General features: G+C 37.8%; 2 protein-coding genes across 2 annotated transcripts; both read left to right on the top strand.

Annotated features, from left to right (window-relative positions):
- Positions 1–1,484: 1,484 nt before the first annotated feature.
- Positions 1,485–10,577, top strand: LOC147519061 (geraniol 8-hydroxylase-like). The gene is made up of 2 exons (XM_086594835.1): positions 1,485–2,488; positions 9,850–10,577. Exons 1-2 carry the CDS (start codon positions 1,577–1,579, stop codon positions 10,486–10,488), a joined length of 1,551 nt encoding a protein of 516 aa, XP_086450961.1. The 5' UTR covers positions 1,485–1,576; the 3' UTR covers positions 10,489–10,577.
- Positions 10,578–17,713: 7,136 nt separating this feature from the next.
- Positions 17,714–18,773, top strand: LOC147519060 (uncharacterized). Its single transcript, XM_086594834.1, is given in 4 exon segments — positions 17,714–17,815; positions 17,817–18,591; positions 18,593–18,631; positions 18,633–18,773. Coding segments are annotated over 4 exon segments (1,023 nt in total). The 5' UTR covers positions 17,714–17,717; the 3' UTR covers positions 18,744–18,773.
- Positions 18,774–19,140: the final 367 nt, after the last annotated feature.

The raw sequence follows: 19,140 nt of genomic DNA, 5'->3' as shown, positions 1-19,140 counted from the left end.
TTTTTTTTAATTTTTTGGATTTTTTGAATTTTCAGATTTTTTTTTTCTTCAAGTGGAAATTTTATTGATAATGATAACGAGTTTTATAAATGATTAGGATGAGCATGCAACAAGTTGCGCCGCAAGTCCTTTCTGAATGACAAATTCTATCCTCCTAAAAACAAACTCGTTAGAACCAAATTTGTCGTAATGTTGCAGTCCATAACTTTCTACAATCTCTTAAGGAGTTCGATAGACTGTTGTCAAGAAACCAAAAGTGTCGAAATTGAACGGAATGAAACAATACTGGTTAGCCGTATAAGCTTCCTCATGTTTCTCAATCTTCTCTGTCGCTACTCTATTAACTGCTTCTCCTACCTCAAATACTCCATTCCCAAGCCCTACCAATGGAGAAGCTCCAGTTACATCAACACACGCATGCCTCCCCTCAGACCAACTGTAGATCAATACATCCACAGGACGAAGTGTCAATATTTCCTCATTCGGATCAGTGAGAAAATTGACGGGAGCCTCCTTCTTCACTTATACCCTAGCCCTCCAAAATGCATCACATAAATATCTCTGACATGGTCATGTTGGTATTTGAAACCTAAAAAATGTCTACAATGTACTGCATTGTCCCCGAAAGCATCTAGTTAAAATTGTCAATATGGAAAATACCAACGTTCGTTACACAGAAAATTGACGGAGTGGGGGGGCAATCAGTATTGATTTCCAAAATGGGGGGTTATCTTAGAGGGGGTATACTTTTGGGTAGGGGTGTGCATAAAATCGGCCAAACCGACAAACCAAATCAAACCGGTCGGTTTTGGGTCGGTTATGTTTACGAAAAAATGTGAAAACCGATAAGGTCGGTTCGGTCATCGATTAAGTCCCAAACTCGACCCGAACCGACCAGCCATGTATAATATATATTAAAAAATATATATTTAATTTATTTAATTTAAAAATATGTAAAAATTGGATGGTTCGGGTCGGTTAATATCAGTTAAATTGTAACCCAGCTAGTTCAATTCGGGTATCAGTACGGCTGGAAATTAGTTCGGTTTGGTTCAGTTTGTAGAACACAACTGGTTCGATTCGGTTCTAGAAACAACATATAAACCGATAGAGTTGGTTTGGTCACCGGTTTAACTCCAAACCCGACCCGTGCGCACCCCTATTTTGGGTGTTAAGTCAAAAAAACCCCTAATATATACCTAAGGATAACCAAGTCTTAGTAGTACATGTGGGCTGAGATAAGAGAGGACCACTAACGTTTCAAAATAAATGAGAGAGCAGGGCAGGGCAGGGCGCAGGTACTAACTTGAGCATGTGGACTGAGATAAGAGACGGACCACTAACTTGTCAAAATAAATTAGAGTAGGGCGCACGTACTAACTTCAGCATGTGGACTGAGATAAGAGACGGACCACTAACGTGTCAAAATAAATTAGAGGCACTTCAGCACACGTGCATAGCACGTGCACTTTGCTCATATATATATAACAGATCTCATCTATCCCGGCCACCATCCAATACACATAGAATTCATTTTCTCACATCAATCTGCCTCTCTCTTGAATCATTTAAAACTATGACAGAACTAAGCAATCAAAAAGATGGATTCTGTACTGCATTCTTCATGCTTCTGGTCGCACTATGTGTGATCTCATGGTACCATTGGCTGGTCAAGAAACCAAACAAAGTCAATCCACCATTACCACCTGGTCCCTCGGTTATCCAGCAAGTTGGAGACCTCTTTTCTCTTCGACGAGATCCTATTTCTTACTTGGACAAACTATCCAAACGCTATGGACCAATAATAAAGTTCAAATATGGAGCAAGGCTTTGTATAGTAATAAGCTCTGCATCAGTTGCAAAAGAAGTCTTCAAGGACCATGACACTATCTTTGCTAACCATGATGATTCAGTTGTGGCTTATGCTGGTACGTGGGGTGGTACAGACTTAGGTTGGGCTCCTCATGGTGAAGATTGGCGAATGTTACGTAAAATCTGTGCTCTAGAATTTTTAAATTTTTCCCGACTTGATGCTCTATATTATCACCGTCGCAGAGAAGTCCGAAGTATGGTGAGCCAACTATATTCCAATAGTTGCAACTCAATAAATATTGGTGATTATATTTTTTCAAGTATGTTCAATGGGGTGACCAACATGTTGTGGGGTGGTACACTTGAAGGAGAAGAAATGAAACATTTCAATGCTGAGGTTCTTGAGGCTTTGGAAAATTTTCTTGCTTTACTAAATTCTCTTAATATATCAGATCTCTTTCCGGTTCTTGCCGTACTTGATATACAAGGCTTGGCCACAAGGATGAAGAAGATAAATACCTGGTTTGACAAAAAGTTTAATTTTATTATTGGTCGATCACTTGACAAGAAGGACCAAAAGGAGACGAAAGATTTTCTTCAAGCTTTGTTGCATGTTAAAGAGTGTGGAGATCAAAAGTCATCCTTTAGTACAACACACATCAAGGGCTTGTTGATGGTAATCTCAGCTCATTTTTGTTTTCATATTTTTCTTTTCTTTTGTGCTTCCCTTTAAAATTAGATAACAAAGCAAAGACTGGGAAGGTGGGAGCTAGCCAGGAATTCAAGTGTTTTTTTTCCTCCTTTCTTCCTCTTTTTTCATTTTCATATTTTTTGTGGGGAAGGGGAGGGGGTGGGCACAACTACGAGAGGGGAAGTATCGCACAAGTCATCTTTGGGTTTCAAAAATTTTGTGAGGGGACTGAACCTATAAAGCGCACAAGTATCCAAGTTTTGTGCACGTACATTCTAGCATGTGATCAGCTCCCACAAACATTTTTGCGTGTTTGGCATAGTTCGTGATTCCGAACGAAACTCCGGAATTCCGTTCGGAATTTTGGTTTTCTAAAAAACTGGAATTCCGAATATAGAGTCAAAATATCTGAAATTCCGAAAGAATTCGAAATTCCGAATATAATAGGGTCGAAATTTAATGGATTTCGGTTTTTGGATTTATCGGAATTCCGAGAATTCCGAAATCCCGAAGTATGGTGTTTGGCATGTGTTAGAGTTCTTGTAAGCCTTGACAGAAGGGGGTTTATTACCATCAAGAAAATATAAACCATCTTTTTCGTGCCCCGAACTAATCACTGTCATTGTCTTGAGATCCTAAAAAACATAGCCAAAAGAGGTAAAGGTTACTGAACACTTGAGGGATTTGGTCAGTTGACTAATGGATAGTAAATTAGTAGGAAAATCGGGAACAAGCAAACCATTAGACAAAGAAAGAGAATGGCAAGGATGAATAGTACGTGCCAGAACCATAAACAGTGCGAGTAGAACCATCAGCCAAATGAACAACAAACTTAGAAGCTACAAAAATAGAGAAGAGAGATATATGGTATATATACCAGACATATGTGTACTAGCACCAGAATCAATAACCCAAGCAGGGGATGGTGATGCTACACATTCAGAATTACCTGAAGCAGCCAAAGTTGTCATAGAAGAACTACCTGGAGTCGATCAAGTGATTGAGCTTATGCAAAATCTGAGTGAGCACATCATCCTGAGTAGAAACAGATTAAGAATTATTAGAACTCGACTCTTCATAAGTGTGATGAACAGAAGGAGGATAACCATTCTTCTTGTACCAAAATGGCTAAGTATGACCAATATTTCCACAATAATCACAAAGCCCATCTGGATGAGGTCCACAACCTGCTCATCCACCACGTGCATAATTGTTAGTTAGTGGGGTATTGGGGGTGTTGTTCATCTTAGATCATTTGTTAGAAGGAAAGGGTTTGATGGATGGAAAACCTGTTTCTAAACTTTCTAATCTTTCTTTAACTCGTTCTTGATATTTAAATGGTGGAAAACACTAGTTATTGCATTGAATGGTTAAAACAAAACTATTGATTTAATAGATAAAACATGTATGGAAATGGTTTAGTTGGGATAGTTTGCTCACAAAGTTATACTCATTTGAACATGTCAAATGAGTATGACTAGTGTTTTGGGGTTTTGATGCAAAATTAGAAGAAGTGATGAGGTAGAAGACAAGGTTGAAAACTTGGTATTGAAGACAATAAGAACTTGATTCATTAACTAAAGCTTGAAGAATATGAAAATGAAAAAACAAGTAAATAACAAATTAAACTATTAATTAAAATATATTAACCTACTCCTAATGACCAAAGATTAATTCTAGGATAAGAAAATAAAGCTACAAACCAAATGGTTTGGACCCTAAAAGCATTGGATGCCTATCTCTCTCCATCTCTTTGGCTTATATAGTCCACCTTTTACCAATTACAACTTTACCCTCATCTTTTAGAAATAAGACACCTCATTAGGGTTTAGGTATCTTCTTGAATAAGTCTTGCTAAGGATGCCAACTTTTGAGTTGACACAATCTTTGGTCTTGTGGGTTAAGGACATGATACGATCTTCCGTCTTTTGGTTTTTAGTCCCTAACTGTTGACTTTGACTTTGACTTTTCAATACTTTTCCTCCTAAGTTGGAATCTTCCCAAGCAGTGTCGATAACACTCCTTTTTGCGCTAAAATGCAGGTATTAAGAGTATACGTCCTAAATAGCTTATATCCTGCAAAATGTAGTAAAAGCTATGAGTTGTTTGTTCATTAAGCGTAAGAAAAACATATTTGAAGCATTGTAAAAGTAATAAAACGCACATTTAGGGACTGATCAGTGTACCACAAGGAGCACTACTATGACAACAACAACCTCGACCACCTCTAACAGAGCCACCACGACCATTAGAAACAAAAGCAGCATATGCATCTTTATTTGGAAACAATAGATGCTCGCTGGAGGTGAGAATAAGCATTAGCAGCGCGCACTAGGAAAAGACTCGTTAGCTAAAATCTTATTTTTAAACATAGCATAATCAGGATTTAAACTGAATAGAAATAATGCACACTGAAAATCCTCCCTCTATTTGTGTTATGATAAAACATAAAATGAATAGTCTACCTACGAAATGAACGATGAACTCAAAACGTAAGTAAACTAAAACTATTTATGCGTGTCTATATTTATCAAAGTTTCTACTCTCAATTCTATTGAAATAGAGTGGAGTAACAAATTCGTTCCACTCCTAGTTCTCTAGCATGGAATGTTCTCTAGTCTAATTAGTCGGTCTTAAGTCTAATGAGAGTTTTACGAGGGGGAATTATACTACGATGCAATATGAAATTGATTATTTGAATTTAAACTACGAATGCTATGGAAATATGATTGCTTTTGAATCTAGATAAAGGATTAGAGGGGAATTGAATCCACCTCGAATCCAACTTAATAACCTAGCATAGATTCTTGTATCTCGATTCTTACGTTCTTACGGCAAGAATTTCGAGTTCTAATCCCTAGTGTTCATGGCATTTCTACCAAATACTAACTAGCATGTGAGGTCATCCACCCATTCTCATGGCAAATCACGACCTTCTAGAGTGGAATAGATTCTACAATGTTTCTACACTATACCACTAAGTTTTCATCAAAGCTTTATCAACCCCTCTAATGGAGGTTTTAGCCTTGAGTCATCAAACCATCATTTCCCATTGAATTATAACTACTCATCATATTAAAATTCTAACTTAACTAAATTAACTAACAATGTTTCAATCTACTTAAACTACGAAATGATAATCAACAAGAATTAAAACTAGATCTATAAATTGAGATGACAAAAATCGAAATTGAATAATAATAACTATTTTATTTATCTAATTAAATGACGAACAATCATTCAAGGAATTAAATAAAAACAAGATATGAAACTAATTAAATTAAACTAATTAAATCTAATGAAAACTAGATCTAGAATTAATTAATGGAGGCTACTAATCTAATCTTTAATCTAGGTCTAACCATCTACCATTAACAAAGAGTTAAGCTTTGGTTTTTATATGTTCAGATCCAAAAATCGTGCATGGGCTTGGAGCCATGTTTTGGGCCAGAGAATCGGGCCCAAAACCCAATTCTTCGATCCAAAAGGCCTCTTATTTTGCAGTTGGCTTCAACAGACTTTTCGTCAACTTCTGCTCCTCTGATTGGATCAAGGCTTAGACCATTGGAAAGCTCTTTCCGAGCCAGTCGTTTTGACATAAGGTAGGCCCCATTCAGTGCGAGTCCAAAGATACGGTCTTCGGAAGTTTAGCGACTTTGTGTCTTTGTTTTTACGCAAGATTGACTTTGACTTTTCAGCTTTGGACGGGCTTTAGAAAGGCTTTTTGTCTTCTTGAATCTTGGGCCTTTAATCACGGAACTCCTTAGTAACCGACCTTTGCTACTTTATCTCGCTAAAGTGGCACATTTCGCACATAATGGACTTTGAAGCACGAAATGCATAAAACACGAATCGGTGTTAACTCTTAATTATTACTCACATAATTGGTCTAAAAGTATGACTGTTACAGGGTTAAAACTACAGTTTTGGGCTCTTATCATGTTAAATCTCAACATCAGGAGTTATAGGCTGATAAATCAATAACTCTTCCCAAAGGCTACGAAGAAGAGAATAATGCTCATTCAATGGTTTGTCACCCTACTTAGTAGAAAACATCATTTCAAAAATCTGATAAATCCGATAAACATTAGAAGTCTGAGAATACATCTCCTCAAGGGCGTTCCATATATTTTTTGTAGTATCAAGAAACTAAATAGTGGAAGCAACATAATTAAGGTTCCATACTATGTCATAACTAGGTCATTACCATAGACATCTCACTCCACCAAGTTTCAACACTAGGAGAATTTTCATCAGGTGGATCATCAGTCAAATACTTATGTTTCATCTTAGCACGAAGAAAAACCCTAACAGCTTGTGACCACGCTAATTAAATAATTTTTACTGTCCAACTTAATAGACGTAATTTGTTTACCAATATCATCATGAAAATATCGAGGAGGTTGGTTAGAGTTGGAACTCTGACCACCAATAACAACAGATGAATTTTTACCAGTATCAGACATATCATCCATAATTTAGCAATACCGAGATAAACCAATAACAATAATCAACGAAAATATCCATTAAACAGAGACCAATCAGTGTAACAAACAAACAAGAATTACTGAATAAATTGAGATTTAGCCAAGAAAAATCACAATCCACCACAAATTTGGGAAGACGAAATTAACTCCCAGCAATAATAAAACAAAATAAGTCCAATACTCGAGCCAAACCTTCAAACAAAGACTGATCGATCACTGAAACCCTAGAATAGGGTCACAAAAATAAAAAAAATGAAATTTAGGGTTTCCCTAAACTCCAATCAAACCAGCAAACTTGTAGATTCATAAAAGAAGAAGAAGGAAAGGAAAAGATCAGTTTTTAATTTGACGCTCTGATACCAAGTGAAGTTTTATTATAACTAATCAAGAAAAAAGTTGAAAGAGAAAAGAGGACAGCTTAGTTAGGTTTCTGCCTCCTCAAACTTTCGCTGGCTCCGTGTCCCTTCTGTCATGACTTACAAAAACTCTAACACCATGTGTGGTGCCCAGTGGTGGAGCCACGAAATCCCTCCACATGGGGCACTAGGCGGTTTAGGCTAAATTAAATCACATTTTGTAAAGTTAGAAATATACCACCTCACTTGAAGATATTAGGTATCTTTATAGTTTGAAATTCCAAAAGTTCGATGAGAACTTCCCAAACCTCTGGATATTCGACATGTTATATAGACATCACATAACCCACAACAACCTTCTTGGGGAAATTTGTTGAAAGGTTACAAAAATGTGTAGTATTCATACAAAATTCTAGGGTTGACTTGTGAGACTTACGTAAATATCAAAACATCGTCTATAACTTAACTGTAGACAAGTTTGAGATACCCCATATCACTTAATTCGTAAATCAATAATTGTGCAAAGTCAAGTGTATGTAAATATGTAATATTGACTGTCAAGAATTAATATACTTACACATTGGCTTATTAGAATAAAAGATAAATTGTCTATTGGGTACCCTTATATATTTAACTTTGGTCCTATACTGATTGTGGTGTGAAAATATATTGCTTAAAGTGGTGGTTACTGTTATATTGGAGGAATTCATGGCCTTACATGGTAGATATTTGTAACTTGGTATGTTAGTATGTATGTATACTCGAGATTTTCTCCCAAGTTCATCTGGGGCACGTGCCCATGTAACTACCATGTGGCATGTGGCTCAGCCATTGGTGGTGCCTACAAAAGTCTTAGTGGGTGTTTGGTTCTCATTTTTTCAAAAAATTATTTTTTCTTAAAAAGTATTTTTTTGAAAAAATATTTATTCTAAAAACAGTTTTTCAATAAACATGTTTGGTTGTGATTTTTCTTAAAAGCTATTTTATCAAATAAGATTTCACACTATGTTTTTTGATATATTTTGACATACTGTGGCATAAATCACTAAAGTCTAAAACATCCGGAGAGTTCATTTGCCTTGAGCACCAAAGTGTTTCCTTCAAAGAAAAATAGTTTTTTAACTTGAAAAACAAGTTTTACCTAATTATCATAAAAAAAAAATTTGGGACCAAAAAGTGTTTTTTAGATGAAAAACTATTTTTTTTAAAATAGAGACCAAACACATTTATTTTTTCAAACAATGTTTTTTCACTAATAAACACTTTTTGGCAATAAATAAATAGGATCCAAACACCCCCTTATAGTTATAGTTGTGCACTTGTGCGTGTTCATTTAGAATATATGTGGTCATATTAAATTGTAAGAGCATCTTCAACGCAAGGCCCAAAATATCGCTGATATATCCGATATATCGCTGATATATCTCGGTAAATTGGTACACCGATATCGATATTTCCGATATATATCCACCGAATATTGAACCCTTTTTTTCCAATATCTATCGGAATTTCCGATATGAAACTTTATATCGCCGATATAATTGATATTTCCGATATAATCAATATATATTGGTTGACTTTTTGACCATTTTTTTAATATAAATCCGATATTTCCAATATATTTCCGATATTTCTGATATTATATATCCGATATTTTCGATATTTTAAACAGTTTGAACTGGTCACCAAAAAATAGATATATCCAATATATCCGATATATATCGGTTTTTGAGTACACCGATATATTAATCAATATCGATATTTTGGGCCTTGCTTCAACGTGCAGTGCTTCCTTTTTGGCAGGGACGCATAGGATATAAGACAAATAGTGTCAAAAATAGGTCGTAATGTCCCAGTTTCAACGGTCTTGTTAGAGCAAGTCTAAGGGCTACTAAAATTGGGTGCTATACATAGGATTTTTAGCAAAATTGGCTGCCCAGCCCAATTTTGGCAGGCCAAACAATCAAAAACCATTCCAATGGGTTTGTTAAACTTGTAGTGCTAAAGAGATATAGAGGATACAATTTATGTGGTCCGTCCATTAGTTGCACACACATTAGTCAAAATTTAAGTAACAGACGACACAATTTCAGCTGTCCGACAAAATTTTAGACACCGACAGTAGAAATTGTGCTGTCTGTCTCCCAAAACTTAATTATGACAGTTGCTAGACAATGCTACAAATTTGGCTGTGTTTATCACAACAACCAAATTTAAAACTCTTCTAGCAACCCCATTAGAATGGTCATTTGGTGTTTGGGATGCTATATGGCCACCCCCATTGGACTTGCCCGCTCTTATATTTTGTTAAAATTTGGAAGGCCTGGCTCCATGGCCATATTTCAGTAACAGTACAAGTACATATGAGCTGACTTCAAAAAAATGGTCATATTACGTACTCTAGAAACAGTTACAACAATTGAAGACAATCACAGGTTTCACCAAAATATAAGCAGGGCAATGACTTCTTACTTACAAGGATTCACACTGTCCTTATAAACAGGATATGCTATTGGGTGGATCGAAGACATCAGCAATTACAGTAGAATGGGCAATGGCAGAGCTCTTGAGACAGCCAGAGTTGATGAAGAAAGCTCAAGAAGAACTAAAAGATATTGTAGGGATGAAGAACATAGTAGAAGAGTCCCATTGTAGTCAATTTCATTACATAAATGCAATATTGAAAGAAACTTTACGTCTGCACCCCGCCGGACCTTTCTTACTCCCTAGATGCCCGAGTGAGTCATGTACTGTACATGGTTATTTGGTTCCCCAAGGTGCCAAATTTGTAGTGAATGCATTGGCAATACAGAGGGACTCCACTTCTTGGGACAACCCTTTGGAGTTTCAACCAGATAGGTTCCTGGATTCAAATGGTAAACCAAATCGTAAAGGCGACTACAATGGCACAAATCATAGTTATATTCCTTTGGGTTCTGGGAGGAGAGTTTGTGTTGGGATCCCTTTGGTAGAGAGGACACTACCCTATATATTAGCATCACTTCTACAATCATTCAATTGGAAATTGCCAGAGGGGACAACAGTCGATGTGTCAGACACTTTCCAAATGGTATTGAAGAAAAGGACACCACTAATTGGCATTCCAACGGCAAGATTATCTGATCCCAAGTTGTACACTTGATGGGATTCTCGAGTTGTAATGTCTCTCTCTCTCTCAAGTAGTTATCAGGTTCGTTGCGAAAGATATTTCAAGTATTTGTTGTGCTTCGATGGGGGGATTCTGGTGGAGGGGCAGTTGGGTTTATTTAAAATGGCGCATCAGCGAGAGCCTTCGGGATAGGTTCCCTTCGAAGTTAATGAGCCTTCAGACAATGTAAGTTTTTGGGCTAGGGCGCTTCAATATGTATGTAACCGGTGTGGGTCTGCCTTAACCCTCTAAATATTTCAAAAAAAAAAATATAACTAACTATTATATGAATATTGTTAGCAATGTATAAAACATGTGAGGTAGCTTGGTGGAATGTATGAAATTGCTAGTGTAAATTCACGTACTTGTTGTACATGCATGAAATAAAAAGACTTAATATACGTATGCATTCGAAAGGATCAGATGCGCTTCATAAAGGACTTATTGTATAAGTTTTTATACTTTTAATAAAATTATTTCAGTTGAAAAAAGATAAACAATATGGAGTTCCCATCACATCGATCACATTCCAAGTGAGAAGGTACGTCAGGTAGTACTAACAACGAACTTTTAGGGACGCGTGTTGTTTTCCAAATATACTTATTTACAATTCAACATGCTTTTCTCGGGGACTAACTCATCCTATATATCTTGACAAGGTGATAGAACATATGTGAAATTACTAAGAATTGTTTCAGTTCTTGTTGTTGCATCTGTCTAAACGCAGGGCGGCTATGAGTTTCATAGGAAACGAATATTTTTCTGGTTACACCATAAACTAAAATTTGTAAATTTTAAGTTTAGCGAGTTTGAGAATATTGGATTTTTTTTTATTTGTAGAAGGTTCAAGTGAAATTTTAAAAAAAAAAAAAAAAAAAAAAAAAAAACAACCTCGCCACCACCACCCAATGCCGCCACCAGCACCTCTTATCAACCCACAAAAACCCGAACTTGTACCTGCATTGCCGCCACCACCCCACTAACCTCAAAAACCAGATCTACACACAACCCGACCTCCGCCGACTTTGTAGCACCACCACATTCACCACGTACAGCTACCACCATCTTCCCCTTAAACAACCCGACCACCTTCTCTCACCCAAAACACAACCACCATCTTCCCCTCAAGAAACCCGCATGACCACTATCTGCTTCAACCACTGACCACCATCTTTCAATCGCCGACGTCATAAAACCCGACCACCATCTCCCAATAACAGACCACCTTCACCCACCTTCCCCATATCCACACCGCCATCATCACCACCACCCCTATCGGAATCTTTCACAGCTAGCAACACTATTCACCCAACACCACTACCTTCCATAAAAAAAAAACTTTCATTTTTATTTTTAATTTTGGTTTAGGTTTTGTATGTGGATTGATGGGTTTTGTGATTTGTTGAATTGCCGACGGGATTTGGGATTTATTTATTTTGGGATTTGGGTTTTGTTTGATTGGATTTGGGTTTTGTTGACGGGATTTGGATATGAGACGGAAGAAAGGTCTCGCCCTCTCAGTTGTTTCTTCTGGTTCAATTGCTCTGCCTCTTAAGAAACGTGTTCACTATCGTTTCCGAGGTCGCCATGGATGCACCAATGGGGTCAACGGTAATGGGTTTACTGTTCCTTACTTTCTCACGTATTTTGATAAACTATATGTGGGGGCTAGTTGAGTATCGACAAGGTACGGGATGAACTTCAGGATGATCGTTATTTGTATTTGTCATTGGAGAATTGCTTAAAATCAATAAACAAATGGATTTGTGGTCGTTGTCTTTGTGTCCACGCACTTGGTTTACCGTGTCGTCATTTAGAAGCTACCATACCACCACTCGTTTTGATAGATAATGGTGAATCCACATGTGTCATTGTAGGCATACCACAGCCGCCTCCTAAGTTCGACACTATGAATCTTACACTCAAGACACAGAGGTGACGGTGATACCCCTGATCCGTTTGTTGTTGCTTCTTCTCTTGATGAGAAATTACTTGATATTGCATTCCGTATACATTTTCGAACCGTGAAAAGTATGCCATGTGCATGTCGTTTGGCCTTTTCTGGTGCATTGAAATCGGCTCTCCGGGATATTACGGCTGATCCTAGTTTAGTTATACCTTGGGTTCGTCTCCTCCTTTTGTTGCATTGCACTCTACAAGTTTATCCTACCACATAATCATCAGGAATGTCGTTCTGGTACTAGGAAAAACGTTCAGCAAAAGCAAATTCTCCTTGCTTTGACGACATGGAATGAGTCTGGCAGGATGCTTCGTCTGTTAGAGTCTGTAATAGAGCCTCCTTCAATCCAGCCAAGTAGAAAATCCACCCCCACTCAGAATGTGCGTCGATGCTTACAAAAAGTTGTTAATGGACATTTTGCAACAGCGGTTAAAGTGTTGTCATCATCAGGGGTTGCCTCCAATACTGCAGAGATTGTACATGCATTAGAGGAGAAACACCCGACGCGAGAACCACCTGTGAGACCTACTGTTATGTTTGTTGAGCCCCCTTTATTGGTAGAGAGGGACACTTTACTATCATGCATTAGGTTGTTTTTGAAAGGCATTTCTTGTAGTCGTGATGCTTTCCGTGCTCAGCATTTGTTGGATGCTATGAGTGGTGCTGCAGCAGCTATATCGTCTGACTTGTTAGATGTTTTGACCCTTGTAGTGAATCTTTGGTTACAGGGACGATGTCCACAGCCATTAGCAATTCATAGCGAGTTCTCCGCTTACCCCACTTCTTAAGCCGGATAATAGCATTCGTCCTATAGTTGTGGGCATAGTTTGGCGTCGTCTTGTCTCAAAGATTGCAATGAAATGAGTTTCTAAAGATGTGGTGGGGTACTTACAGGATTTTCAATATGGGGTTGGTGTCCCTGGTAGAGCAAAGGTGATTTTGCACGTTGTCAATCGCATGATATATGCTAACAGTGACAGTACCTCCCTCTCTCTCTCTCTATATACTACTTGTAGATTTTCATAATGTTTTTAACATAGTTGATCGGACTACCATGTTGAGAGAGGTTCGTATATGATGCCCAACTATTGCCCCTTGAGTTGAGTATCTGTATTGTCAACCTGCGAGGTCATACTTGAGAGATGATTACATATGGTATGCTACTGGGGTCCAGTAAGGCGACCATTTAGGTCCCCTTCTCTTTGCACTGGTGTTGCATCCTCTGATTCTGTAGATGCAATCCAATTGTTAGTTATTGCTTCAGGCTTGGTACTTAGACGTTGGGACTTTGGTTGGGGATAGAGAACAAGTGGCGACAGCTTTGCGTATGATTCAAGAAGAATGACCTTCTTACGGTTTGGTTCTTAGTGTGACTAAAACTGAGATATTTTGGCTATCACTGGATCCACGTTGCTCCACTCCCCGTTTCTTTCCTTCAAATTTATCTCGTCTTCAGCAGGGGGTCAAGTTGCTTGGAGGGGCAGTCAATACTGATTCATCCTTTGCCATGGGCCTTGCTCGCAAACGTGTTGAAAATGCTATGACTGTGATGGACCGTGCCTACTTGATGTAGGACATTCATTTATTTAGAGTGAGATCAATGGTGACTGAGATCTGCGAAGCAAAAAGCTTCAGCTTCCAGTCAATTATTAGGTATTTATCTTTCAGAGTGGTAGAGAAAGGCAGAAGATGGAGTGCTTTCGTGGTTTTCAAGATCGATAGAGCTACATTGATAATTCGGTGTCTCAGAGAAATTGGTTCGGTGTCTTAGAAGGAGAACAATGACACTTCGACAGGAAGAAAATGCTTCAGGAGGGAGACATCAATAATTCACATAGAATCAATGCCAATGAATGTAATCTCAAGTGTATCTCCTAATCGGGATTAGACACATCTCTTTGGAGTAGCAAAAATCTCGCCAGGTCAGAAGATTTTTTACCGGGTACTCTTTGTATCATTCCAATTTTTGCAGAGGAGATGGTTCTAATGGCTGTGATAAAAGAAATAGAAGTTGATCTATCTTGTTGCCAGTCAATAATGAGAGAATTAAAAAATTTCTTGATTTTGATCTCCCTAGTATCTTTGTTGATGTGGTGAAAAATTAAAGCCAGCTGCTATGGCTTGAGAGAGATATAATTTACCACCGGCGGAGGTGGAGCTAAAGACCAGTTGGAGGGGCAAGACCAGTTTGTACGCAAAAGTAATCTTGTTGTTGGCAAGTCTGAGGTTCGTATGGGTACACAACACCTGGAAGGTGCAAAGGAGGAGAGAGATAGGAGTCTTAATGAAAGAAATATTTGAATTTGGGGAGTGAGAGTTTAGATCTGGAGGGTCACACGTGGGATAGTTGGAAAGAGAGTTTATGCTACAGTGGATCCAAGTGATTTTTGGGCTATAACTCTAAAACGAGAAATTGGGCCTAACACCCAATTTTGGAGAAAATAAAGTCTAGAGGACACAGTTTTTGGTGAGTAACTCACAAGGACAAATTCTAGCAATTAATAACTCACGGACCCACAATTTCAAATTTAGTAACCCTCAAGGACAAAATAAGTTGGCCCGGCCATTTTATTTTTTTTAAATGCAGGATTATACCCTTTCGTGAAAATAACCCCGAGGACAAATGGTCCGGATTTAAAATAAATATTTTCCAATTTTACCTTTCGTCATTTTTACTATGAACAATGAGTGTTCATACTTTTCTGTTGGTATATGAACAATGATTGCTCATATCCAAATAGGTGAATGTACCTTATACAATATATTGATGTATGAACATTGAATGTTCATACCAGAAGGACAATGAACATTCAATGTTCATACCCAATCAATGTTCATACCCAAAGACTATCAAGATTGAATGTTCATATCCAAAGGACCAAGGACTATGAACATCGAATGTTCATACCCAAAGGACTATGAACATTGAATGTTCATATTCAATCAATGTTCATACCCAAGGACTATGAACATCGAATGTTTATACCTAAAAGACTATGAACATTGAATGTTCATACCCAATCAATATTCATACCCAAGGACTGTGAACATTGAATGTTTATACCCAAAGGACTATGAATATTGAATGTTCACTATGAACATTGAATGTTCATACCCAAAAGACTATGAACATTGAATGTTCATACCCAATCAATATTCATACCCAAGGACTGTGAACATTGAATATTCATACCCAAAGGACTATGAACATTGAATGTTCACTATGAACATTGAATGTTCATACCCAAAAGACTATGAACATTAAATGTTCATACCCAATCAATATTCATACCCAATGATTGTAAACATTCAATGTTCATACTAAATACACCAGGTCGTTTCGTCTGGGCCGGGCCGTTAATTATTTCGCGTCAGGGGTATACTTGACATTTCATCTATCCGATCCGTTTTTTATTTCACGTCAAGGGTATACTTGACCTTTCATTTACCCGGTCCTTGAGAGTTACAAAAATAAAAAGGTGTCCTTGAGAGTTACTTTTTCGGCATTTTTGTCCTTGAGAGTTACTCTCTATTTATTAAACGGACCAACATAAGGAGCATATTTTTAAACTGATTTGAAGGTGGGGTGGACTAGATAGGACGAATTTCTGCTCAAACAAAAATTGATGGGAGTTTAGTCAAAATGGGTTATAACAGAAAAATTATTGATCTTATTTGGTTTTAGTCACAAGGAAAAAGTGGATGGGTGTAGCTGCTCTAGAATCTAGATGCATCCAGTGGTGTAAACATGCATCTCATTCCATGTGTATTTCATATTGGGGCGCGGTATTGGCACCCCGATAAATGGGACTAATACCCTTTGACAAAAAGTAAAACAATAATGGTTATTTCTTATATGTCATTTTACACCCCACATGCCCATAGTTCTATGGCAGACAGTTGCCGTGAGATCTCATATTCCACGGCAAGCAACTGCCGCGAGATCGCACAATCCACGGCATCGGGTTGCCGCGATATCGCATATCCCACGGCAAGCAGTTGCCGCGGCATATTTTTTTTGTGTGTTTTGTTTTTTTTTCACTTCAAATTTTGCATATTGAACACACACGACATATGGATACCTCATTTTCTTCTTTAAAGTTTCTTTATACACTCCAAGAACAACACCAAAACCATGACAAAAAAAATATACAATTGAGCCATAATTTTGCTATCTCGCGGCAAATATTTTCATATGCTATAAAAAAAATTTGTGATCAAATTAATGAAGAAGAGTTTTCATAATTAACACAAGCAAATACTCCATTTTAGTAAACAAAATCATCTCGCGGTAACTAACTTTTTTTTTTTTATGGTGGCTATTAAAAAAAAAAAAATTTAAAAGACCCACGGCAGCCACCTTCCGTGGGACATGGGATCTCGCGGCAACCCGATGCCGTGAATTGTGCGATCCCGCGATAGGTGCTTGTCGTTAGTGTTTTTTGTATATTTAATGGAGGGGTGCTAGTACCGTTGAATTGGTCAAAGGGGTGTTAGTCCCATTTATGAGGGTGCCAATACCGCGTCCCTTTCATATTAAGCTTTAGTTTGTCAAAGACTTATGAGGGTGCATATATAGTTTTGCATGTTATAGCTACTATAAATGTGGAGTCCGAGGACTTAAATGAGCAAACTGTAGCGGCTTTTTGACCCATCATGAATCATGGATTATATTTTGATTGCTCCTTTAAAATGAATTTAAGCGAAGTTAGTTGAGAAGGTTCTGTGCAAGAAAAGATAAGTCGTACAAGTCAATGTTAAGTTGAATGTATGATTAATAATATGGATCTCTATATATGTAGTAAGCTTCCATTAGGAATTTCCCGCCCCCTTCTTTTTCCGTAAGGTTTTTGGTCTGTCTATGGAGTAATGGAAGAAGATACACATTGTCTAAACCCTCGTCCCCTCTCACTCTTAAAGATAAGTTAGAATTTGACCCATGTAATAATGTCATCGTTTAGGACATGGTTCTTACTGTAAGTTAGATATTATAGTTTAGTCCTACTTGTAAGCACGTGTGATGCGCAGGGGGATTCTAGCTATTTCAAAAAAGCAAGCAGCATGACCACAGTCAACTGAGTTGACTGAAGGTCAAGTAGCAGAAGTAAGACCAAAAACTAATATTTTAGCATTTCTGGACCAAAGTCTAATTACCATAGTAATAGTATGACTAATGTCTAAAAAACCCAAAAATAAGCATCTTTACCTCAACTGAAAATCTATTAAACCTCAAAAGGAAAAACTAACACATCCCATGGCTAACATGGCCACTGATGGATTGCCAGAGCTTGATGGCGATGACGATATTTCTGATGGAAAACACCCGGATCCTGAAGCCCAATTATCAAAGGTTCCAATACATTGTCACCCATGCATCTCAACTACCATCTGAGTTTCTAAAACCTTCACCTGAAAGGCACTTGGTTATTGGTTTTGATTGCGAAGGTGTTGACCTTTGTCGTCATGGAACTCTGTGTATAATGCAGCTTGCCTTTCCAAATGCTATATATTTGGTTGACGTCATTCAAGGTGGCGTGATGCTTATGAAAGCCTGTAAGCCTGCTCTTGAGTCTAGTTACATCACAAAAGTCATTCACGATTGCAAAAGAGATAGTGAGGCCTTGTATTTTCAATTTGGGATAAAATTGCACAACGTTGTTGACACCCAGATTGCATATTCACTGATTGAAGAGGAAGAAGGTAGGACAAGGTCCCCAGATGACTACATATCTTTTGTTGGTCTCCTTACAGATCCACATTATTGTGGTGTTCCATATCTCGAGAAGCCAGAAGTCCATGTTCTTCTTAGGCAAGATCCTGGATATTGGACATACAGACCGTTGTCTAAACAAATGGTTCGTGCTGCTACAGATGATGTGTGCTTTCTTCTCTACATCTACCATAAGGTGATGGAGAAATTGAATGAGAGATCCTTATGGCATCTTGTTGTTCGAGGTGCACTATACTCTAGATGTTTCTGCATCAATGACAACGAGTATGTAGATTGGCCGCTTATTCCTCCTGTTCCAGATAACCTAATTGTAGAAAGAAACGCTCTTGAGGAGGAGATTCTGTCTATGTTGAATGTTCCTCATGGAAAAATGGGTCGTGTTATTGGTAGGCGAGGAGCTTCTATATATCTTGTTAGTCAAGGAATCTTGCAATGCTGAAATTCTCGATCATTGGAGGTGCGAAAGGACCACCGGACAAGGTATTCGTCATAGGACCTGTGAAGCAGGTGAGAAAGGCAGAAGCTATTTTGAGAGGAAAGATGTTAGAAACATACTAAAAGCCTCTTCTCAATATGTGCGCCTAACTTCACAACGAACTATGATTTGTGCAGCATAGAATGGTTTTTGTTATGATGATCATATATCATATATGTATTGTCATGTATCTTCTCAAAACACTTGCCATCCTGGTCATGTGTATATAAACTGTTGGTTACTTGAGCCATCTTCTGAAGTGAATCTTGGAAATAAAGGGATTCAATAAAATGAAATCTGATTGATTAAAAAAACACACATCCTTTAATGAAATGCTAACGCAAACCACATGCAGCAATCAACCTTCTTCAAATCAATCCTGCCAAGACTTATCAACTACGTTCATAAAAGAATGTACCCGATTGATAAGCAAACATGAAAATTGGGCCAACGTTATAAATGTTGGTGTGAGTAGCCCTA

Source organism: Coptis chinensis, chromosome 2 (genome assembly GCF_015680905.1).
Source record: "Coptis chinensis isolate HL-2020 chromosome 2, ASM1568090v1, whole genome shotgun sequence".
Classification (NCBI taxonomy): Eukaryota; Viridiplantae; Streptophyta; class Magnoliopsida; order Ranunculales; family Ranunculaceae; genus Coptis; species Coptis chinensis.
Note: the sequence above shows the minus strand (reverse complement) of the source record. Positions and strands in the feature narration are given on the sequence as shown.